General features: G+C 40.0%; 2 protein-coding genes and 2 long non-coding RNA genes across 7 annotated transcripts in view; 3 read left to right on the top strand and 1 right to left on the bottom strand.

Moving 5' to 3' along the window:
* Window positions 1–21,089, top strand: part of LOC145459607 (uncharacterized) — a 31,647-nt gene extending 10,558 nt beyond the window's left edge. For all 4 annotated transcript variants that reach the window (XM_080338189.1, XM_080338191.1, XM_080338188.1 and 1 more), the window contains exon 4: window positions 20,913–21,089. In XM_080338189.1, the coding sequence (XP_080194315.1) occupies window positions 20,913–21,005 (93 nt within the window). In that variant the 3' untranslated portion in view covers window positions 21,006–21,089. The remainder of the gene's footprint in view (window positions 1–20,912) is intronic.
* LOC145459612 (exportin-1-like) lies at window positions 326–19,667 on the top strand. The gene is made up of 25 exons (XM_080338194.1): window positions 326–1,142; window positions 1,522–1,671; window positions 1,905–2,006; window positions 2,067–2,139; window positions 3,098–3,198; window positions 3,277–3,398; window positions 3,459–3,573; window positions 3,758–3,877; window positions 3,939–3,993; window positions 4,056–4,129; window positions 4,185–4,343; window positions 5,128–5,316; window positions 6,189–6,327; window positions 6,986–7,168; window positions 13,993–14,148; window positions 14,313–14,476; window positions 14,707–14,808; window positions 14,865–15,002; window positions 16,086–16,271; window positions 16,415–16,660; window positions 16,904–17,021; window positions 17,083–17,217; window positions 17,607–17,763; window positions 17,928–18,024; window positions 19,282–19,667. The coding sequence occupies exons 1-25, from the start codon at window positions 1,053–1,055 to the stop codon at window positions 19,426–19,428; spliced, it is 3,318 nt and encodes a 1,105-aa protein (XP_080194320.1). The 5' UTR covers window positions 326–1,052; the 3' UTR covers window positions 19,429–19,667.
* Window positions 7,425–11,744, top strand: LOC145459613 (uncharacterized). The gene is made up of 3 exons (XR_013921480.1): window positions 7,425–7,836; window positions 8,215–8,467; window positions 11,276–11,744. It is a non-coding gene; the product is annotated as an uncharacterized LOC145459613 (long non-coding RNA).
* LOC145459614 (uncharacterized) lies at window positions 11,657–12,819 on the bottom strand. Its single transcript, XR_013921482.1, has 2 exons — window positions 12,590–12,819; window positions 11,657–11,899 (listed from the first exon to the last, which is right to left on the bottom strand). It is a non-coding gene; the product is annotated as an uncharacterized LOC145459614 (long non-coding RNA).
* Window positions 21,090–24,579: the final 3,490 nt, after the last annotated feature.

The raw sequence follows: 24,579 nt of genomic DNA on the forward strand, positions 1-24,579 counted from the left end.
CGCGCGCGTGAATGAGCGTCGCGCGTTCTTGGTTTGTTTTAACGCACGCGCGTCTCGCAGCCCGGATCAGCAGAACGCGGCGGGTTTGGCCCAGTTTTGGACGGTTCGTTCTTGGGTTGTGGAGATCCAACAACTTCAGTTCCATCAACAACTTTTCGTCCGTTCATCATCTACGCTTGACACCGTCCTAAAGATGTTTTTGCCTTTTAGACACAAGGTTTCCAACGGTGCTCTCAACATGCCTGTCTCTGTCTGTTGAATTCTCGATAACCGCACGAATAAAGTGCCGCCGTATGTCAATTGTTTTTCTGGATGGCTTGCAAGTCCAATGTCTGCCTTTATTCTACCTGACCATGCTGGACATCATGGATTTTCGACAGGCACACGACCTTGGTCCATGTGAGAAGTATCATTGCCAAGCACTACGAGTATCATTACTGCCAAATGTGATCACCATATGAATGAAATTGCGTCATCAATTAATCTAGCTGTCTTGGGCTGTGCTTCCGCTTCTAATGAGTCGATATTCATGAGCACCCTTGCATTGTGTCAGCTTTTCGTGATGACTTGTCTGTCCTCTTCATGTCATATCATGTGATAATCATTTGAAAATGTCTGGAAGTGACAGTTTTTCAAACACAGTTCATATCAGAAACAGCAGTTGGTATTCTTGATACGTTTTACTGCTAAATTTCAGTCAAGTCCGTTTTCATACAAGTTTTTGAGATAAAGAATTCCAGTTACTTACTGGTTCATATTTGCAAACAGGATGGCTCTCTTCTACGGTTTTTGTTAAACTTGTTTTGGAAGAAGGCATTTCTCTCATTTGTTCTATGGTCACTGTAGTGAAGAAAACTCTTCAGTTATTTTCCGCTGCATCGTTGAGTCTGTTGGCTTTGTTGCATTGTATTCCAATCGTTGATGGTGGAAGACTTCGGCATTTCACTGGATATGTTAAGCTCTTGGTGTGGTCATCAGATAGGGTTTGGGATTGATGTTGCTCTTCGTTGGTCGTATTTATGGAGGCGTTATTTCTGGAAATATAAGTTACGATGTGGGAAGGAATCCATATTGAATTGAACTTGAACTTGAACATGGCAGAAAGAGATGCCATGTTGACAGCGGTTTTACTCTTGATCAAGGTGGATATTCAAAGTTCTTCTAGTTGAGCACTGAGTGTTGATGGAACTATTATTGTTTATTTCAATGATACTAGCCTATATTATTTAAATATAAGTTCTGTCAGTTCTAATTCAGGTTCGTTATGTCTTATTGACTGCTGTTATCGGCATGACTTGGTGATGAATTTCTTTTTGCAATTTTTACCCCACCTTGTACGTGATGATCTTACCAAAAACATTGGATTGTCTTACTGTGAAATCGAAGAGGTTTTCTCTTCAATGATTTCCTGTTCTGAAGACATATTCTATGCGCATCACTAATCTGATACAAGGCCTTACGTCATGTTCTTAGTGCAATTATATGATGACCGTGACTTGAAACTACGCTGTTGTTTACCAGGGAAAGTTACAGATGACACCTCCCGCCAGTAACTCGAACATGGCGGTAACTCAGCAAGTCGGACAGCAATTGCTCGATTTTTCACAAAAACTCGACATCCAGCTATTGGACAATGTAGTTGGAGTCATGTACGACGGGTCTGGACAGCCGGTAAGTGTCCAAATTTATCTCAATGACTGGACGGCCTCGTGCGTGATGATTTCATAACTTGAGTTGGCTTACTTGCGGTCGTAGTCGGAGGTTTTCTCTGTTATGACTGCTAACCTCTGAGGACATTCTAAGTATGCGCATCACTAATCTGATACAAGGCTTTTCAATTACGACAGCATTAAACTAAAGATTGTTCGGAGTGCTAAGATAACTGTCATGTTTAATATCTGCAGCAAAGGATTGCGGAAGAAATATTAACCGCACTGAAGGAACACCCAGACGCGTGGACGCGCGTCGACACTATCCTCGAATTTTCTCAGAGCCAACAGACGAAGGTGAGTTATTGGTTTTGTGAACCGTCTCAAGGTTGCCAATTTAACTGTGAATTCCTTCAGTACTACGCGCTGCAAATCCTTGAGAATGTGATCAAGACGCGCTGGAAAGTGCTTCCTAGGAATCAGTGTGAAGGTATAGTTTTGTAGAGAGACTTGTACATTGTACAGACTGCTGGGTTTTCAAAATGCGCAATTGGAACTACAACTACTCGAAACAGTTAAAACTAAAGGTCTGCAACTAACTAACTAATAACGGAACACAAATTACTGAATTGCAAATGAGCAAAGAAATATCAGAGATACAATCAGCCAGGGTTGTAACCAAGTCACAAGGCTTCGAATCACAAGTCAATCTCAATTTTTAAGTTTTGACTCGAGTCAAGTCTAATTCATCAAGCAGAGGGTAGAGTTCGAGTCATGGTATTATGACCCGAGTTGAAGTCTTGTTAAAACCAAGTTTATAACTCTGTTTGGTGATATAAAATGGGGCGGATTTAAAATATACTAATTTCCTCACTTTTTACAGTTTCTGGTTGCATTTTCAAGTACCAGTACCAATAGGCGAAATACCAACAGTCTGGTAACTTGACTATTCTTCAAAATTATAATGAAATGTCGGACTTGGTCCGAGTCATGCTCAATGACTCGAGTTCAGTCGTGCCATTTCCTTGTTTTGAGAAAATGACTCGAGTCATCAGACAATCACGACTTGAGTGATTACAACCCTGCAATCAGCATTTCAAAATGATGGGTTTCGAGTTTAAAATGGAAAGGCTTTTTACCTCCAAAACCCAAGACTGGCTACTCTGTTTGTAGTAGCAATAGCTGCAAGATATCACAAAACAGAACACACCTAATGACGACATGTGTGTACTTTCTAGTTATTGTACGACTAAAATATTTTGAAATGCGCTACTAGAACTAGTCGCCTTTTAAAATCCTCTACTAGAACTGAACTACCAATCTGCAACTGGAATTCCTCGACAATTAACTAATGATTGTCAACGAACTAGGTTGGCACGATGTATATTGTACAAGTCTGTTCGTAGCTGATCCGACTGTCACGTGCATGATTGGATCCCACATTTCAGGAATAAAGAAATATATCGTCGCCTTGATCATCAAGACTTCCTCAGATTCCAATCTTGTGGAAAAAGAAAAGACATATCTCGGAAAATTGAACGTGATTCTGGTGAGTTTTGTGCTATTAAGTAATGTGGAAAGCGCCCTATTGGTCGTCTTCACGCACCCCTGCAATTGATTATTCCAGGTTCAAATACTGAAACAAGACTGGCCCAAAAACTGGCCGACATTTATCAGCGACATCGTAGGCGCGAGCAGAACCAACGAGAGCTTGTGTCAAAACAACATGGTCATATTGAAGCTGCTGAGGTTAGAATTTCATTATAAAATTTGGAGTTGCTTTTTTCTCAACCGTAATTTTTGTTTTAGTGAGGAAGTGTTTGACTTCTCGCAAGGTCAAATGACTCAAGCCAAGGCCAAACATCTCAAGGATAGCATGTGCAACGAATTTGCCCAAGTTTTCCAGCTTTGCCAGTTTGTTATGGTGAGATCTCGATAATAAGGATCGAATTGTATTGTTGAATAATGTATGCGTAATTCGTATTGGAATTGAACCGAATATTGACACTTGTCGAGGGTAAGAGTATATCATTCACTTGTATATTGAAGTTCTCTATCTCCACAAGCCTCTTCAATTGTATTATTGTTAACATAACTGCGCATTTCAGAGCAATTCCCAGAACGCGCCACTGGTAAATGCTACGTTGAACACTCTGCTTCTCTTTTTGAATTGGATTCCTTTAGGATACATCTTTGAGACCGATCTCATCACAACGCTTGTTTATAAGGTTTGCCGTCTTGCTGCCAAATTACTGACCATTATTTTCACCCCATTTTGTTTCTTTGCAGTTTTTGGGGCTGCCCATGTTCAGGAATGTTACTCTCAAATGTTTGACCGAAATTGGTAAGTGTGTTGCGATGTCACTGACGTACAGAGTAACCATTCTCAATTTTGAACAACAACAGCTGGCGTACAAGTTCAAAAATACGAAGAAGAATTCACAAAACTCTATTCTCTGACAATGACACAACTGAAACAGGTATGGTATCTTCCTACCATGTGCATTCAGTATTTATGACCGTTTCATTTTTCAGATGTTGCCTGCCACCATAAACATGAAGTCTGCATATGCGACTGGTAGTAACGACGATCAGAACTTCATCCAGAATCTTGCTTTGTTCCTCTGCATATTTTTCAAAGAGCACGTCGCTCTCATAGAGAAGAGATCAGATCTTCATCAACTCCTATCCACAGTAAGGATGACTCTCGCACTATAGATAACTCATTTGCGGATAGATGAGAACACGTTTGGCAGCCAGAGAGGGCCAGCAGTTTCTGGTAGCTTAGTAAACAAATGTTAAATAATGAAATTGTCAAGTGGTCTTAACAGAAGCTACTGTCGTTCTGATTCCGAAAATGTAAATTATAATCTGATGAGGGCAATGTAACTACCCGGAATCGCCATCAAAAATTGATTGGCATTGTTTCAAACTCTGACCATATAAATATGACGGATGGAATACTGTATTCATATTGAAATATACCGGAATATTTTCTGTATATAGAATTGAATAGAATATCAGTAAAGAATTGAAAAAAAAAAGCATAAATCAACAATCTGTATCACCAATTATACGACGATCTTTTGAATTCTCTGTTATTTCAATAACAATGTACTATCCAATGGTATACTGGGAAGTTCTTTACTCTAAGACTTTCTTCTACTGACTGACTGCTTGGTGATGAATTGTTAGTTGATTTCTCTTCAATGGTTTCCTATTCTGAAGACATATTCTATGCGCATCACTAATCTGATACAAGGTGTATGTCATGTTCGTATTGATGTAATATGATGGCTGTAAAGTTCTGTACCTTCAAGGGTCTCTAAGTGACCTAGTATGGCGCTCCAATGGAATGCCAATTTCTGCCATGATCTGGGTGCCAGCACCGTGCAATTATGCATTTTGCATCTAACTTAGGTTGGTTATCTCTGTTCACACAACATGGTTTCAGTTCTTATTTACTCCTTGTGTGCAGGGTCTCGAATACCTTGTCTTGATATCGGAAGTGGAAGAAACCGAAATCTTCAAAATATGTCTGGAGTACTGGAACCAACTGTCTGCCGATCTTTATCGCGAAAGCCCTTTCACCGCAACTTCCTCCGTGCCTTTAATCGAGTCGAATTCTCCGCTACGTAGGCAAATCTACCAACCCCTTCTTTCTAAGGTACGTTTGTAGGAATTATTGTTTTGTGAGTAGGGTTGGGCACAATGATTAGAGTCCTCGAATCTGAATCGAGTATTAATTCTACTTAATGAAGAGTCGAGTAATGAGAGATGAATTTTTTGAGCACTAAAGAGTTAATTTATCCTTTCTATCCTATTTTCCACTGGGGAAGGCTATAAACCTCTATTAGTCGTATCGCGGCAAACGAAACATGTGTTAGAAGTGACATATATATCTGTGAAGTCGCGATCAACCCACAGCATTGTCAGAAAGTGCAACAAAATAGGTATGATAAAAAAAACTGCTAAATAGTCTTTAATGTGATGTAGAACTGTCATTGCATATTTTGTGGCCGCATAAAAGGTGGATATTTGAATTTTCCACATCATTCCTACTGGTGTGACATTATAATGAGTCATACTCAGAGGCTCGACCAGAAGCCTTAATACTCGATTCAGAATCGAATCGCTTGTGTACTTGATCTTGCCCAGCCCTATTCGCGAGCTCTACACCTTGTTCACGTGCCCGCCCCTTAACTCGGTAGAATTCTTTGTGTTTGTAAAGTGTTTTTTAAGGTCGGAAAGCTACCACCTCGACTCGGACCAAACCCCCGAATTCGACTACGGTCTGGTCGCCGTTCTCGAGTGTAAGCCCGTCTATGCTAATCAAAATATTGACGCACAAGATTCTCTTGCGTTGTCGAGTTATGGCTCATCCATCCACCTCGATTTGGCGCTTGTTTGAAAACTCTGTGTCCTCGGTCAAAATATTGACAGCAAGAGTATTTTTGTGCAGTCGAACGTAATTTTTCTTGCCTGATTCTTAACTCGCGTTGGGAAATGATTCCGCGTCTCAACGTAGTTGTCGTTTAGGTTCGTCTGGTGATGATCAGTCGCATGGCAAAACCGGAAGAAGTGCTCGTGGTTGAGAATGAGCAAGGCGAAGTGGTTCGCGAGTTCATGAAGGACACCGACTCCATCAATCTTTATAAGAATATGAGAGAGACGCTCGGTAAGTTGATGTTTCCTCTCTCCTTTTCAGTATCCCAATAAGACTTGATAATACTAGATGTCTAATAACCCTGATTCGAGCGTTTTGTAGTTTGATTTATAACATGTTTCCATGCTCATGTTAAATTCTAATCTAGTTTCTGGTGTTTCTAAAAGTGCCACAAGAGAACCGAATCGTGCAAAACTAGTCAACCTTCCTGTGCGTACACTTGTTGAGTTTTTAGGCTTACCTGAATCAACTCTGATTTGATATGAACAGAACTTGATTTTTGATGATTTTTTTTCTCATACACAATTAACTTCAATATTCAAGTGTTTGCATATTCAGTCATTCTGATCAAATTTGGAGCTGATTTGATACAAAGTGAATTTAATATTTGTCATATTTCTTTCTGATTTACAATTATTCAATTGGCAAGGATTTGAAAATTTTAATTCGATTCCAATTATGGAAAAAACTAGCTAGGATAGGAGGTGGCTAGTAAAGCTGTACTTCTTTTGACGTGTAATTGTACTTCTATTTAATTAGATTTGGCATGCTTGCACTACTTCGTGGTTATGTTCTCATTTTGAAAAAAAACGTGTAGCTATCATTCTCATTCTAATCTCATTTGGAAAAGTGAAAATTTCCTAGTTCAACTCTGATCTTTTCCATTCAGTGTATCTGACTCATCTTGATTATATGGACACGGAACGCATTATGACGGAAAAATTGCACAACCAAGTGAACGGCAGCGAATGGTCGTGGAAAAACTTGAACACTCTGTGCTGGGCCATCGGTAGCATCAGCGGCGCCATGCATGAGGAAGATGGGAAGAGGTTTCTCGTGACCGTGATCAGAGGTGAACGTTCATCTACATTTGTTATATAACGCATGGACTGAAACACTTCTCACTTGAACCACTGCAAGTTTCGTGGACGGTCGCTTGTGCCCTCAATAGGGTCCGTCAAGCAAAATCAGTATATCCGCTAGTGGCGCTAGACTTGAGTTGTTAACTTCTTTTCACAACCGATCAGTACCGTGAGTCGTCTTTGTAGTTTGATTGATTAGGATTGTAAGCTCTCAACGGAGGTGTGCCGCAGTAATGCTGTGCCGTTACAGAAAGTTGAAAAATGCCGTCCCATCCGTTTTTCAATTTAGCACACCGGTATCTAAGCTACCGTCTGCTAGAAAAGAGAAAATGGTTTCTTGGAGAAGTATTTTAACCGTTGATTTGGAGGATGAATGTCAGCACCAGAATATAGCTAGACAAGAGACAGTCGAGACAGGGAATTTTCTTGATTGCGCAAGCGTAATAAGTAAATGTGATGTAGCTTACAAGGTGCAAGAAGATTCCACACAGCATACCGGTAATTTCCTATGTTACATTTTTTTCGCAGGTGTATGTAAATTACTCTCATACCCCTGAGTATGAAGCGACGCTACTTGTGTAAACACTGCACTCCAGACTGCTAAAAAGAAATCTTAGGCCTTGAATGCTGCCTCGCTCCGCTAATTCAGAAACAACAGGTAAACAAAACAATAGTTTTATTGAACTGAACATCAAAAGAATATAACATATAACCAATCCCAACAAAGTAACTTATTTGAAAAGAATTTCGTCCAATAATTTTCATAGGAGTGTACTAATAGCAGTAAAATATATTTCTCTAAGAAATGCTTATCAAATTTAATATTTTCTGTAAATAAATCTTTGAAAGTGTAAACAGCACAATAAAATATTTTATAGTTGTTAATCCAAGTTAGCCTTTATTTGGTGATAATAATTGTGGTTTCTTTTCAGCTCACTTTTCTGATTTTCGATCACAAGAAAGGGGATTAAATATTTTATAGTTGTTAATCCAAGTTAGCCTTTATTTGGTGATAATAATTGTGGTTTCTTTTCAGCTCACTTTTCTGATTTTCGATCACAAGAAAGGGGAATAAATTGATTGAAGCTGCTGTGATATGGCTATTTCGGCCATAGTATGGGCATGTCACTTCAACAAGGCCGTCTGGTGAAATTTGCGAATCAGTAGCTGCTCCAAGATATGGAAACTCGGGATTAATCAAGAGTCCACATTGGGCTGCCTCTATGCCGGTTAGAGTCGTGAAAGCTTCAATTGCCGTATGTTCGCATGCTCTACCATGTAAATAGCTGGTGCAGGGTTGTAACCAAGTCACATGGTTCCGAGTCACGAGTCAATCTGACTTTTGTGGTTTTGACTCGAGTCGAGTCGAGTCATTTTCAATTCATCACCGACTCGAGTCCGAGTCCAAGTCACCGTTTTAAGGGTCAAGTCCGAGTCATAGTGTTATGACTCGAGTCGAGTCCAAGTCACAGTATTGAAGTCATGTTCAACTCATGTTTTTAATCCTGCTTGGGTGATATCGAATTTCTTGCTTGCCAAACATGCTTATTTTGTCCCTATCATAGTCTTGGCACAAGTTTATTTAGTTAGGCAGATAACAAACAGTTCCTGGCCTCATATACCGATGCTACAGATAGACGAGACAGGCCGCCAATACGATAACGTTACTAATCTTAGATCTTTAAATCAAATATCTGTCTTGTCAGTCTGATATATCACAAACAAAAGCATTCAGTTTTTATTACGAGCACATCGACGACCGCTCACAAATAGCTTATAGAGAATTAACGAATTCACGTCTACATACTATCTGATAGAGGACCTACGAATTCACGTCTAGCTAGATACGAGCTGGTAAAGAATCAACAGATAAACGCTTATGTAGAGGTACAGTTTTGCTTTAACATAATATCAGGTGGTTGACCAGAAAGAAGGTCAACTTTCCTGCTCAGCTGCCGAAATAGTCGCCGAAGCGTTACTTTAATGCTGATTTACTGTTTTCTTCGTCTAATTTGCCCTACATTTACCAAAAAAAATCTCAAAATGAGGACAGAATCTCAAAAAAGAGACTACTTCTTAAAATTCTTAGATTATCTAAAAGAACTTAAATTTGGCTTAATTCCAACTAGTAGAAAGCAATGCTAAGAGAAAATATTTTGGATTAATTACAAATAGAGACTTTCGAAATATACCGGCTACCTCATGATATTGTTAGATTGTGTAAAAATATGATTCATAGAAAATTTGGCTCAATTCCAACTAGAAGAAGCGAAGTTATTAGAGTGGAATATTTTGGATATGAAAAAATAGTCGACTTACTGCTAGTATGTAATTATATTATTTGAAATCATTTCTCACTAAAAATACTCCATGTATTTTCAAATCCAAAAGTTTCTCCTCTCATTTCATTGATTCCACTTTTTCAAATTAGGCCAGATTCAGTGTTCTTTTTATGCAACGTAGCAATTTTATCAAGTGGCCACCCAGTAGAATAAAAAAGAAGGTATTTTTATCGGCCCCATTGTACAGATATCACACAACATTAGCCATTCATTATTATCACGTGCACAATGCACATACCTAACAAAACGTCAAACGGACGGAGGGATTGTGTGTTTTCACAGACAGCAGATCAAATCAATGAGTTACACTTGAAAAATACTAAAGCGGAAAGGAGATTCTCATCTATGTTGAGGCGGCATGGCCTTAGAATAATCCACATCCACTGGATACACGTTCCTCTGGTGCATTAGATGCAGGAATTGAAAAGCAATTTTGAAGCACACTGAAGAGCATTAGATACTCATCCATTCTAGTCATCCAAAAATGCAAAGAATCATCGCCTTCATATCTACACATGAGCTTATCAGTTTCTTCCAAGTAGGCTACTTGACCATCTGAGTCATTTCTTTGGCTCTAATTGGACTTTGCTTCGATTGTTTGCTTGTATAATTGAAATGTCTTGAGTACTTTGATGGCGGAGGATCTATTACCTCTTCATCACTGGATGATTTTGTACAATGCATTGCTCTTTGCTACTATGTACCATTGTCTTTTGTTTTTACGGCGGCGCATATCTGATATCAGACGAGTGCAACGAAAGCAGTGGTGACAAATAGCGATGTCGACAGAATTCGTCACATGCGTTGATCTAACCATTGTGATTCGCACCTTTCTTCACCTTCAAGTCACATAAAATGAGCCGAGTCAATGACTTGAGTCGAGTCATGCGTGATGACTCGAGTACAAGTCGAGTCAATCCAAATATTGACTCGAGTCAAGTCGAGTCATTTTCCCATTTCAAGAAAATGACTCGAGTCAAGTCGAGTCACAGAAAAATCGTGACTCGAGTCTGACTCGAGTCGAGTCATGACTCGAGTCATTACAACCCTGAGCTGGTGAGCATAAACTTTTGGAGGCAAAAATATTCTCACACAGTAACTCAATATTTCTCCTGTTTGTTGCCTTTATAACCTCCCCAAATTGCGATGCACTAATTCTCCACTCTCTGTCGTGGTGCCATTTTTTGCATTCACTCTGTGTCTGCAGTAATGTTGTTTCTTGAATACGTTGCGCTTCCTCATCAGTTATCTATTTAGTTTAGATGGTCAAGTTCATAAAAATTAATTATTTGCCTGTCCAGAATTTTTAACGCCATATGCATGTTTAGACGGTTTGTAGTAAAACTGACTATTGTGGCTTACTCACTTTCTCAGTTATATATACCTTATTCTGTTACTCACTTTCAAAGAACGATCTATCCAGTATTCAGTGAATGGCAATTCCGGGTAGTCATGGTCCATATAGCTGCTTGTTGGAGATCTGCTTTGCTGTATACATATCTTATAGCCAGATTTTAGACGTAGTGGCACAGTAATTCAGAAATGTAGACCGCACATGATCCCTGTAATTGCTGCTTGTCTCCAATAAAGCAATTGTAACAGACGGAGGTTGATATAAGTCTTTCATTTTTGAAATTTTACCTAAGCGTAAATATAGAATAATACATTAGGAGTCAAGTTTGACAGTCTATCGTGAGAGTTCAGATTACCTGCCTATTTCTGTTTGCATTGTGAATTTATCCTTTACTTTTTCAGATTGAAAGACCGAATCAATACCAAAATGTTTCAGAGTGATTCTGGGACGTTCGCGATCATGAAAAAGCTCCGATACCTGTGTATAATTTCTGGGACCGATGAAATGTCTGAAGTTTCTCAGTGCAGGACTCATCAATGAAGAGTTGACCATGCTCCGTGTACTCAGCAACCATGAGGCAAAGTGCTGCCAAATGCTTACAGGACCCTGTAGGTCCTTTTCATCTAGGACACTCACATCCCACATTTAGAATGACTCCATCTCGTGCCATTCTTGCCTTAACATGATATAGGACATGTCTCTTCATTTCAGCAGCAACAATGCCACTGAAAAAAACATCTGTCCCAATGATCAATGCTGAACATGCCTTCCCCTTTAATGCAGAAACCATGGCTTTTCCATTTTCAATAGCTTTTACGTCTCCAACTATCCTTTCCCTTTCGTATCTCATAATAAAATAAGTTTCCACAAGTTTCGTTGTAATTTTTGGTAAAAAGTTTGTCTCTGCAAGGCTTTGATAACCATCTTTTGACCATACAAATGGCTGAGCGGTTTCTTAGTTCGCAGATGTTGACTGAGCGGTGGTTTGAAACTGAAAATTGCAGTTTCTATCATATGCGCCGAGTCTGAGAATAAACAACGATAGATACAATTATGAAGGATAAGCAGTATGGATGATTTGGAGTTCAGTATCAGTTTTATTTAAAATTTCATCATCATTTCAAAACACTATACGAATGCAATACAATAAAAAGATAGCAAGGTGTCGAAGCGACTTGGAGAACGGTAGTCCTCGAAATCAGACACCCACATGCGCCTAGGCGATGCAAAGAGGGATGCACAGTTCGCATGCACAATGAATGAAAAGTAGAGAGAGAGAGAGAGTCTTTATTTTTCATCAAACCAAAATACATAACACTCGGCAGTGGTGGTGGTACAGAAAATATGCATGCACAGTATTCGGTATTAGATAGGAATGATCGATAAGACCGTGAGGGTGGTAGCAAATGATCAATGAAGCAAAGTCTGGGCGAGGTAGGGCAACAGTGTTAGTGTAACGATAAGAGGTGATCAAGTAGGGCTTTTTTGAATCTATCATAAGGCAATTCACGGATATGTGGTGGTAATGCATTCCAAATGATAGGTCTACTCTACTAAACCTTGAGTCGAGAAGCCGTTAATAAGTATTTCGCAATCTGGTGTGGCAATTGTAATTTAATGAAGTTTTTTCATACATATGAGTCATCATTCAAGACGTAACTTCTGGTGCTGAGCTGCGGGTAGCCGACATTTAGTTGACAATTTCACATTCTCACCTAGTTATCAAATCGGCCTTATTTCCTTCCGTAGAAGCTTTCCGAAGCTTTAGTTCATTTTATAGCGAGCTCACGGTCCCCGTAGAATATGTTGTAGTCATTATTTCCATATAAAATACCCTTACACAATCGAGAAAGTAACCTACAGGTTTCTGATAACGGCAACCGCGTACGTAACAACGGCGGTTACCACCTCAAGTTTGGCGACACCTAGTGGTTTGATGGACCCTATTTCAGAAGCCAGCAACTAAAAAAATGTCTTTATTTAGTGGCCCAGTCTCGATTCTAAATAGCTCCGCGATGACCAAAAATGGTCATCATATGAAGCTCAACTCTATTTAAGCTATTCCACGACTAAGTTCAGGTAACTGATGACAAACAATTTTTTCTTCACTGGCTACGTGATAAAATTATTATGTTGGCTAAAACAACGCTGCACACCAAATTTAGCTCAATTCCAACCAGTAGAAGAGAGATTCTTCCAGTAGAAAGTTTGGAATTTATCATATGAAAAATTTTTTTTCTGTCGACCCCATAAAATTGTTAGTCTGTCAGTGGAGATGATGCACACCAAATTTGGCTTAATTCCAACCAGCAGAAGCGAAGTTATTGCAGCAGAAAAATTTGAATTTCAATAAAATGGTATTTACGGTGACTAACTCCTTGTATTTATTATAAAATCATGGAATTCGAATTTATATAACTTCACTTCTCTTGGTAGGAATTGAGCTGAATTTGGTGTGTGTCATCTCTACTGACAGCCTAACAATTTTATGGGGTAGACAGAAAAATTTGATATTTTCATTTTATTTTTCACATGATAAATTCAAATTTTCTACTGCAAGAATCTCACTTCTGCAGGTTGAAATTGAGCCGAATTTGGTGTGCAGAGTTGTTTTAGCCAACATAATAATTTTATCACATAGCCAGTGAAAATTGAGAGAAAAAGTTGTTTTTGAACAGCCCTACCAGAAGAGGTAATCCCAGTAAGACTTTGACAACTGGATAATTCACGATTAGACTGATTAAAGCTGAATGCCGGTAATCCAAGTTAGTCTACTCTCTGATTTTCCGGCATCGTGCGGAACAAGCCAAGCTCGATGTACACTGTACAGTACACAAGTGTACACTGTACAGACATCTGCCATTCTCATTACGATAATGAAATTTCAATTGATATGGAGTGAACTTGATTTTTGTTGTTTCTTTCTAATTTGAAATTCAAGTTCCATTATTTTGATAATTCGGTAATTTTTATTTAGTTTGGAAAATCTGAGTATATGATACTCGTGTAACTCTGGTCACATTCCTAAAGGGTGTTTCAGCGTTGTCATTTCGCGTGCCTCCAAGTTTGCAGACTCCCAGTTCAAGAGTCCCTGACGTAACAAGTGAATTTTCTTCAGATCTCTTGGGACTTTGCGAGCAAAAGAGGGGCAAAGACAACAAAGCTATTATCGGTTCCAACATCATGTACGTCGTCGGGCAATATCCGCGGTTCCTACGAGCTCACTGGCGTTTCCTCAAGACCGTCGTGAATAAGCTGTTCGAATTCATGCATGGTATGTAGTGAGACTCCCTATTCATAATCTGCAACTAGAATTACCCACTTTTGAAACTCTCAACTAGAACTAGATCTAACATACTAGATTAGTAGTTTGTAGAAGTTGGTATATAGTTGTTGCTTGTCACATATTCTGAGTAACAAATTTGTGCTGTTTTTTAGAAACCCATGACGGAGTGCAGGACATGGCTTGCGACACATTCATCAAAATCGCCCAGAAGTGTCGCAGGCACTTTGTCCAAATCCAGGCCGGAGAAGTGATGCCTTTCATTGAGGAGATACTGAACAACATTAGCACCATTATATGCGATCTGCAACCGCAACAGGTGCGCCCAATGCAAAATATGTTACTACTCGCATTGGTTCCGCCTACAACATGTATTAATTGCTCAAGTGGTTTTATACTCCTTACCTGGAAATCACTATTACTTGACCAAGTGAGCACTTCTGCCTGCAAGGTATAAGAAATAGCAGCAGATACCGATACGTCATTTCATCCACTCGATATCATCGAAATTATGCCGTGCACTTGTGACAGGTGTAATTTATTGTTCAGGTGCACACGTTCTACGAAGCTGTCGGCTACATGATCAGCGCCCAGACCGACGCAAACGTTCAGGAACATCTCATAGAGAAGTACATGCTCCTGCCCAACCAGGTAAGTCCCATTTCGTCCCCATCTGATTTCAGTGTCGCATTGTGAATGCCGTGCAGGTTTGGGACAACATCATCCAACAGGCGACCCGAAACGTGGACATCTTGAAGGACCCGGCCACTGTCAAGCAGCTCGGGAGTATTTTAAAGACAAACGTCCGCGCGTGTAAAAGCGTCGGCCATTATTTTGTGCTTCAGGTAATTTGCCTTTGACCAAATTAGTGTATTCCATGCCTTTCGATACAGTTCCAAGTTCAACTTCCTAGATAGTCTGTTTCATGCTTTGCCACAAAGTTTGAATTTAATTTGAAATTGATTACTTAACATTTACAATACAGTTCAAGATTTACTTGATTACCTAATTCCATGCTTGTCGCTACAGTCCAGTTTATCCCAAGTTCTTCCCACGCTTTGGCACACAGTTCAAATTTATTTGAATGATTAGTTTATTCCATACTTCACAATAGAATTCAAGTTTAACTTAATAATTAGTTCATTCTATTCTCTATGATGCAGCGCGACTCATTAATTCCATGCTTTACAATTTTAGTCAAACTCAATAATCATTATAGTCCATTCCATGCTTTTTTACAACAGTTTAAATTCAGGGTCAGTTGAAAAGGTTATAGTGAATGAATTGCGAATATGAATGTGTTGTTAATAATTATACTAAACATAAAGACTATTTTATCCTAAACCAATCAATCCCTGCTCCGCAATAGAAAAAGAGTGTCGGCGCTGCTTCTGCCTTTACCTTTCGCACATCCTCGTGGTTTCACGGCGGACTTGGTCGAAACATTTAATATAAGTAATCAATTCCGGTGATATCTTGAAAAACGGTGCTTGCAGAAACTAATCCGTTTTCGAACTCAACCCTAAAATCGTTTTCGTCTGAAGAATAGAAATATAAAAACGGATTCATTCATTGCTTCCGTCACAATGAGCATCACTGGCGAGAGCGCGTCTTACGTCACAACGCACGTTAAGGCGAATGCGTGTGTCGTCACAGAGCCATTTCACGCTCGCTTCCTGATCTTCATCTCGGAGAATCGCAGGAGGTCGGTCTGGTCATACCACCAGAATCCCTTCTTGCCTGTTTTGCGGAAGTTCCCGTTCAGGTTGCTGCCGCACCTGCCGCAGTCGCTAAACCACCAGCCTCCTTCGTGGACAGAGGCGCAATTCACTGACGGCCAAGAATTTGCTCAATTACTCAATTCAATGCTTCATGATACAGTTTAAGTTTAACTTCATAATCGGTTCATTTCACGCGTTTTGACACAGTTGGGAAGAATCTACCTGGACATGCTGAACGTTTACAAGTGTCTGAGCGAGAACATTTCCGCGGCCATCGTGCAGCAAGGAGAGAGCGTGATGAAACAATCGCTCATCAAGACCATGCGGACGGTCAAGAAAGAGACTTTGAAATTGATTTCGGGATGGGTGGCGCGCTCCAATGACCCGGACATGGTTGGTATTTCATCCAGACTTGCACCAACTTCCGCGCTAGTTGCCTGATCATCAACTAACTACTGGTTTTTTCTGTAGTTTCTATCAAGTGTGGTTCATCCCCATTTTCCGAGCCTCTCGTGATCTAGACCTTTTTTTCGCAGGTCAGCGAGAACTTTGTCCCTCCCCTGTTGGAAGCCGTCCTGATGGACTATCGGTCGAACGTACCTGCCGCCCGGGAGCCCGAGGTGTTGAGCACGATCGCCGCCATCGTTCACAAACTCGAAGGCAATTTGACGCGCGAGATCCCGCAGATTTTCGACGCCGTTTTCGAATGCACTTTGGAAATGATCAATAAAGATTTTGAAGAATTTCCAGAATACCGGACTAATTTTTTCCTACTTTTACAAGTAAGCAATCAATCATTTCCTCTCTCCTAGTCTTGAGGTGGTCGATAACAAAGTAATTGTACTTTTTATGAGTGCTCGATTATGTTATGTCTACTGAACTACTTATGCAAGGGGGTATGTTTTAATTACTAATTTTGTTACTTTAAAATTGCTACTTCTACTTGTAATTAAGACAGCGTAACTTCTACTGGTATAGCAGCGCTGACCTCGTCTATTTTTTAACCCTACTTTCTGTACCCACAGGCTGTCAACAATCACTGTTTCCCTGCCCTGCTGGCGATTCCGCCAGCCCGGTTCAAGCTGGTTTTAGATTCTATTATCTGGGCTTTCAAACACACCATGAGGAATGTTGCCGACACCGGTGAGTGCGAAGCGTACGCCGAATAATGACTCGCGACGTCACACGGTCTTCTTCTTTGCAGGCTTAAACATCCTCCACCAACTTCTGCAAAACATAACGCAGGAAACGAAGGCTTCTCAAAGTTTTTTCCAGACCTATTTTACCGATATATTACAGCACGTTTTTAGCGTGGTCACGGACACATCGCACACAGCCGGTGAGAATTGGTTGTTTTGATACTTGAATTGACACTATTGTCCACTGTGGCAGCCTATATTTGATTGGTCGTATCCCGGCATAGGAACGTGTAGTACAAAGCTGCTCGGTGCTCGCGTCAGTGGAAATGACATGGATCTGTGAAGTCGACTTGCAGCATTGTCACACAGTGCAATGTAATAAACATGGTCGAAAATATATCAAATTGTCTTTAATGTGATGTAGCGCTGGCATTCTATTCTTTATGGTCGCATGAAAGGTGCATATATCTTTCCACATCATTCTTACTGTTCAATGTCAAATGAAGTGACACTCTATTACTCGATTCAGAATCACATCATTTTGCCCAGACCTAATTACAAGCACTAAACGGGGTGAATTTATTGACAGGACTGACAATGCATGCGACGATACTCGCGTACATGTTCAGCCTGGTCGAACAGGGCAAAATGAAAGAGCCGCTTCATCCTGACGCCACAGACAATGTCGTTTTTGTTCAAGAATACGTCGCTAATCTTCTAAAGACGGCCTTCCCGCATTTACAAGAGTAAGTCCTTATTTCTCTAATGGCCGTCGTTTCATAAAAGCTGTTCGCAGAGCTTCTAGGAGGTACAGAACTTCAATATATAATGTAATACTATATTGATATTGAAATAAACACAAATATTTTTGGCTGACAGTACTCTCGTTAAAAGCTTATATTTGTTCCAGCGCTCAGATCAAACTTTTCGTACAAGGATTGTTCAGTCTGAACCACGACATCCCGCAGTTCAAAGATCATCTCCGAGATTTCCTGGTTCAAATCAAGGTGCGTCACTTAGGCTGAAATTCTAACGCAGATGTACTTAAGTATCAAGTATACCGTCAGTATATACTCAAAGAGACCAAATTACTTCCTCTTCTACTAGATATGTTTTTATGCATAAACCCAGATATTTTTGGGTGACAATTTCTACAAGTTGGAAGTAGAAAGTAGTGATAAGTAGGCGTTTTTTTTTAACTAAAAAAAAAACTGACCTAAAAAATCAAAAATTTGACTTTTTTTACCTAAACAAACTGAACTTTGACCAAATTTTGACAACGTATGCAAATTAGCTTTTTTCCCACCCACATAATGTTAAAATTGCACCACTTATCTTTATTTCTGGTTGGAACTGGCTGTGGTAGAAATAATTTTAAAAAATTGCAGTACAACGAGAGATACTTTCCTACATCGTTGGGTAGAAAGTGCCTGTCCTTACTAAGAACTTTGCCAAGGACGTTCAACAGCAGCAGTGTTTGGACACCTTCCTATCTTTTCATTGTATCGCAGTCTTGTGATGTTTTGAAACGATGAAAATATTAATAAACCTGATTGATTGACAACACTCAAGTTGAGCGTACACTGCTGGTGATGAACCGTGCCGCTTCATTCTCACAATGGTGTCTACATCACAATTTTTCATCGTGTGCTTCTTAATATAAGAATGATGCAATGCCCAATGCCCAAGAAGTCTTGCTTCAGTTAGGATATTGCGGTACGTTGACCATGACACCATGTCTAAAGTAGGCCACAAGCTGTAAAATATCAAATGATAAGTTCACCGACAGCGCAAAATCTACGATACAAACGGAATGCAGACGTTAACAATATTTTGACTTAATGAACAATTTTGACGAAACGCTACTATTTTGACATGTCAAAATAAAACCGCCCCAGTGATGAGTGTTCATTAGTTACAATTGATGTCATAGGTACAGCAAGAAATAGCTCCGTAACATGTACTTGAATGGCAACGCTGACCGATTTTTGACTCTCAAATTGTAATGTAAGGTCTGGTTTTGCTGAAAATGCTGTAGGTGAACTACATCGTGCAAAAAAAGTCAAGCTCGGCCTACAGACATTTTCCATTCTTGTGCTTGTGAGCACGAACTCGGATTTGATATGAACTGAGCTTGGTTTTTGTCATATTTTTTTCCAAGTCCTAATTTATTATAAATTACAACTTTTTGCGAATTCGGTCATTCCAATTCGAATCTAGTTTAGAAAGGCTGACAATTTTCTAGTTGCATAACTCTGTTGCAGGAATTCTCCGGGCAAGACACGTCCGATCTCTTTCTGGAGGAGCGCGAACAGTCGTTGAAAAACGCTCAGGAAGACAAGCGAAAAATCCAGCTTTCCGTGCCTGGAATTATTAACCCTCACGATATGCCGGAAGAAATGCAAGACTGAGTTGTTGAGATCTGCTTCGTTCATTCCGTTCATTGAAACTTGCTCTTATCAAAGTCGCAGAGATTGGAGAGACCGCGCTATGTTTGGGACCGGTATCGCTACCGACGGCCTTTCTGGTTCATCACATTCTGGCAGCTCTCTGTGATTTCATGATTTTCGAGCGATCAAGTTATTTTCTTTCTCTACTTTATATTGTCTCTTGTTTATTATGACGCAATAAATGCTGAAAACACTAAGAATCGTGAAGCTAGTGCCAGCTGCTTGTGCGCTAATTGTGCTGCAGCAGTACCTTCAAACACAGCGAAATATTGCGATACAATGTACGATTGGAGGGTTTCTAAACGACGCGTAGTGTTTGTGATTGGACCACAAGTCTCATGTCTATTTGGCCTTTCAGTAGCATCAGTGCTCGCGATGACACCGTCGATCTTCATCTTTCTTGCCATTTGCACGATTTCGTCACATTGGCCACCTGTTGACGTTTACATTGGAAACGGAAAGACCCGTGATCACAGAAATATGAACACGAGAAGTTGTTTGTTGAGGATTAAATGCAGCACGATGCTTGATAAAATGTTCAGTTCGCGGTTTCAACCACTGAGTAGAAACAAAGCTCAGATTAAGAAAAACGTTCAGTTTATCACCAACATTTTCATCAGACCAACGCACCGACGACTTGCACAGGAGTCATTCATGCTCAATACGTGGGAGATAGCGCAGTGGTAACGATAAGCGCCTACTAAGCCGATGGACCGGGTTCGATTCCCATCAGAGGTATCTGGGCACCTCATCCGGCCGATATTTGAGCTAAAATTCCCCCTATGAAAAAGTTGCCTGTGACTAAAAAATGTGCGCTTGTTGACTGAGCAATTAATGGCCAAACATATTCAGATATGTCCGAAGTATGGCGAATCCGGACCGCACTAAACTTTGGTAAAGTACAGTCAAATTTGACCTGTTTTGACTGGTCGGGTAGCCGCTGACGAAAAAGAAATCACCAAGTCCGCTTGCTATGGACTTGAGTTGAATTGATGAATTTGATACGGTATGTTTTTCACTTTGGCTCATATGTTGGCTTAAAAAGTAAAACAATTTCACTAGTGGCCTTGTGCTGAATTCAACTTGACGTTTTCCTGCTTAGTAGCAATTTGGTCCAGAGGCTGTCGCGGACCCAATGAAATCGTCTCGTGAGCCCCACTTTATCAGGGGTGTCATATTTACAGAAGGCATTTAAACATACAATTGTAAAGAACTAATTTCTACTTAACAGTTCTATACCATAAAAATCGAAAAACCTGAACCAAGTGCATCTTACGATACAATGCCAAAGCCAGAATTACCCTAAAAAAATTATACCAGATTCCCCCCTAAAAATTTCAAAATTCCCCCCAAGGGGGGAATTCCACCCCGGTTGGGAACCACTGATCTATGTCATGACGTTTTTTTAGGGTGTTTGAAAAGCATTGTATTGTTTGCTGTTACAGGAACATAACCGTACATCTGTCGGGACCGTGGGATCGATGAAGTTGGAACTTTCTCTTCAATCGGACGATGATATATTTTATCTCGATATTTGACAATTTTTTAGTGGGCACTGCAATCTAAATATGATGTGGTCACAAATCAGAGATAAAATTCAAAAGGAAATTGTGGCAGCAGCCATTTTCCTCAGAAAGTCGCCATATTGAAACATTATCCCAACACGTGCGTGAGCTTTGGTTTCGAGGATACTGTGAAAGGTCAGACGTGTTTTCGAGATTACATGACGGGCAGAAACATGTTAGGCAACAGGTGGAACTAAACCTGTCGTATGGTTTTACATGACGGACATGTATTAAGAGGTACCATTAAGACAGGGGTCACCAACACGCGGCCCGCGGGCCGCATGCGGCCCGCGGCCCGATTTGGAGGAATTTTGGAAAAACGCTCAGCGAACCATTTCGAAATGCCGAAATTGATTTAAGTTTAAACATATTGTTGTTGTTGTTCAAACTAAGCCATTCTACTGTACCCAATATCACTATTCCTTCGGTTCGGCATGGTTATATCCAGAGGTGGTCAGTAACGAAGGACTTCTACTTTTTCGAAGTACTCAAGTAGTTTTCCTCTACTTCTGGTACTTACTCAAGTAGATCTGATTTTCGCTACTTCTACTTCTACTTCGTATTTTTTGTGATCTACTTACTTACTTTTCGCTATTTTCAGTTTGTCAAGTAGAAGTAGTTTAATCCTCCAATCAGGAAGATAGCCTGAGGAATTTCGGGGCTGTTTTCAAGGAGTATCAACATTTAATTTTCATAAAAGTTGAGTAAAGCTCAGAATTTTCGTCGCGCTCCTCGCTCAGTGGATACCAAGTAACCAGCATGATTTCACGAAAGTTTCGGTGAATATAATTTAGGTAGCGGGTTGGCGTGGTTCCGTTCACACCGCAGTGTCGCCCTTTGCCCATATGAAACATTTCATCATGGCTCATCATAACGTTTGAAACTGATGTTTAGCAATCTAGCATTTCCCTATCATATCGTAATCTAGCAGTCCATGACGTATCCTAATCTGGAAAAGTGGAATCTGACTTTTGTTAGTTTTACAGCTGTTTTAGCATACCACCTTTGAAACTTTCTGGACTAAAGATATATGAAATACATTTTCCGCTTTTATAATTAGTATTTATATTTCACTTTCAATTCCCAGTATCATATATATTTGAGTTATAATTGACATAGTATAAAAGCAAGTGTAATAGGCTAATACCTTTTATTTCCGGAAATAAAGCTACACAATATGGCATTTTTACGATCCACCATATTTTTCATTCAAGTTTTCTAATCGCGCAAAGTGTTTACTCCGTATCCTATACAACTTCTCCGTATTGCTCTTTGACTAAACTGCGGGCCTTATAACATGGGGGAGTGCGCCATACCATGATATTTTCCAAAACTTGCTGTTCGATTAAACATAGGATTAGTATCGCATTTCCATATCAATATCATCATTCTCATCCCATTATGCGGACGAATGCTTATGCTGTCGAAAATTGAATACCTCGGGATATGCATCAATATGAATTAAGCCCGACACCTTCTGGCATAGCTCAATTTGCACCTTTTGACAACCCATGCGAACGAATTACGATCGTTTTCACAACTACTTACTTACTTGAGTAGATTTAAAGTCGGTCAATTCTACTTCTACTTCAAGTAGTTTTAGGTTGCTTGTGGAAGAAGTACTTCTACTTGTACTTGAGTAGATTTTTTCGACGCTACTTCTACTTCTACTTGAGTAGCTTTCTTGACTACTTTGACCACCTCTGGTTATATCATTCTATGCTGGAGGAGTAATTTGCTGATATGAATGCGCATAATACCTTGGCGTGCAATGGCCAACCACTGCCAAGACCGGGAGGCTTGATAAACGACTTCGGGCTCTACAAGAAACCATGCTTTACGAGTAGATAGTTTTCCAGCAAATAGGCTACCTTGCCTATAACTAACCCCAATATCGATTCTTTAATCCTAGGGCGGCCAATCTGCGGCAGTAGAAGAAAAATTATGCGGTCGTCGACACTCAATTCAATTAGGATGTGTTGGCGGCTGTCAATATTATGCGAATTTAATTTACGAATTGACTCCCTAATTAATGAGAGATTTGAAATGTTCTTGAATTTTTATTCGCGCTGCGCGCGCGTCAATGCGAGTTCATTTTTGATATTAATATAGCAAAGTCCATTGTAATCTGAGCCCCACCGTACAGATGCGAACAGCAGAGAAAAATTGTGCGCCCCATAAAGAAATACCAATTTTTGATCGTGTTCTCTCCTCTTCCCGAATTAATTTTTTTTCTGGTAGGCCTGCGTTTGGGCGAATTCAATATATTTCCATTATACCGACACTTCTAATGGGAGGTCAAGAAATACCTGCATGCAACATAGGAGACTAATGAGAATTGGCCCAGTCAAAGATGCACCACAGCAATAATAACTTCTCTAAGTTTTTGAAGACACCCCCTGCATAAACTCTACCGGTGAATCTGATCACATGGGCCGAGAAATGATGAATTTTTGATAGTAATATGTGAAACAATACTAATAATACATTGACGAAATCCACTCATGAACATGAAAAAATTTTCGCGCTTCGCGCGACTACAGTCTACGAATCCCTGTTGCTCATCTTCACGACATGACTATATTCACGATCTCGGTGCCCATAGTAAGCCGATATGAGTAAATAGATTTGTCCGGAGTGTACCAGCAATGGACATGGTGAGTTTAACGTAGATATTTGGCCCAAGCTTGTTTATTATCACTATGCACCGGAATGCGGCCGCGGCCTACATGAGTAATCGAAATGCGACCGTGAATAGCAAAAAGGTTGGCCACCCCTGTTTTGGTTGCTACAGAGTGTTGTCAGGTATCGTGCGCAGCTTATAGTTCAAAATATAATGAAATTGATGAGCATTATATTTTTTTGTATTTGTGTTTGTTCAATAAAATATTATTTATTTTGTGGTGACTATGCCCAATTGCCCATCGCCCATGTAAGAGAGCACAGAGATAGTTATCACACGTGATTGATAAGCTGCGTTGGCTATGCTAATCTCGATATTGAAGTCATGCGGCCCGCGGCCTCTAGGAATTTTGAAAAGTGGCCCGCGACCCATTTTGAGTTGGCGACCCCTGCATTAAGAGGTAACATGTCTATGGACACCTTTATTTTTTTACACCTTGATCCAGGAGACATATACAGGTCAAGATCGCCGACACAGAGGCTCCCGAAAGCGGGTGCTTTAGGTGTTACTGTTGTTGAGGTAAAATTATCAATTTTTATATTTTAAGGGTGCCGTCCATTAGGAACATTATATCTTATGAGATCTGAGGGGATTCTAGGAGATTTAGAAATGGATAGACCGTCATAAATTACATTTTATAACTGAAATTTCCAGCATATTAGACTATTACGCCGCATCTTTGCAAAAAATGCATCTGAGTTGTCCGAGTCCCTTCGAAATATATTATTCGAGCTGGTTGATATCTGCACACAATGGATATGTTAAGCTAATTGTAAAAGTTGTTTATGTAAGGAAATTTTAAATCATGACACGGGATTTATTTCATAGCAAATTGGTGCAAAATGAAGCAATTATGAAGTTTCC

This window comes from Botryllus schlosseri, unplaced genomic scaffold, assembly GCF_051294905.1.
Source record: "Botryllus schlosseri isolate E-star unplaced genomic scaffold, Bs_hap1 Bs17a, whole genome shotgun sequence".
Taxonomy (NCBI): Eukaryota; Metazoa; Chordata; class Ascidiacea; order Stolidobranchia; family Styelidae; genus Botryllus; species Botryllus schlosseri.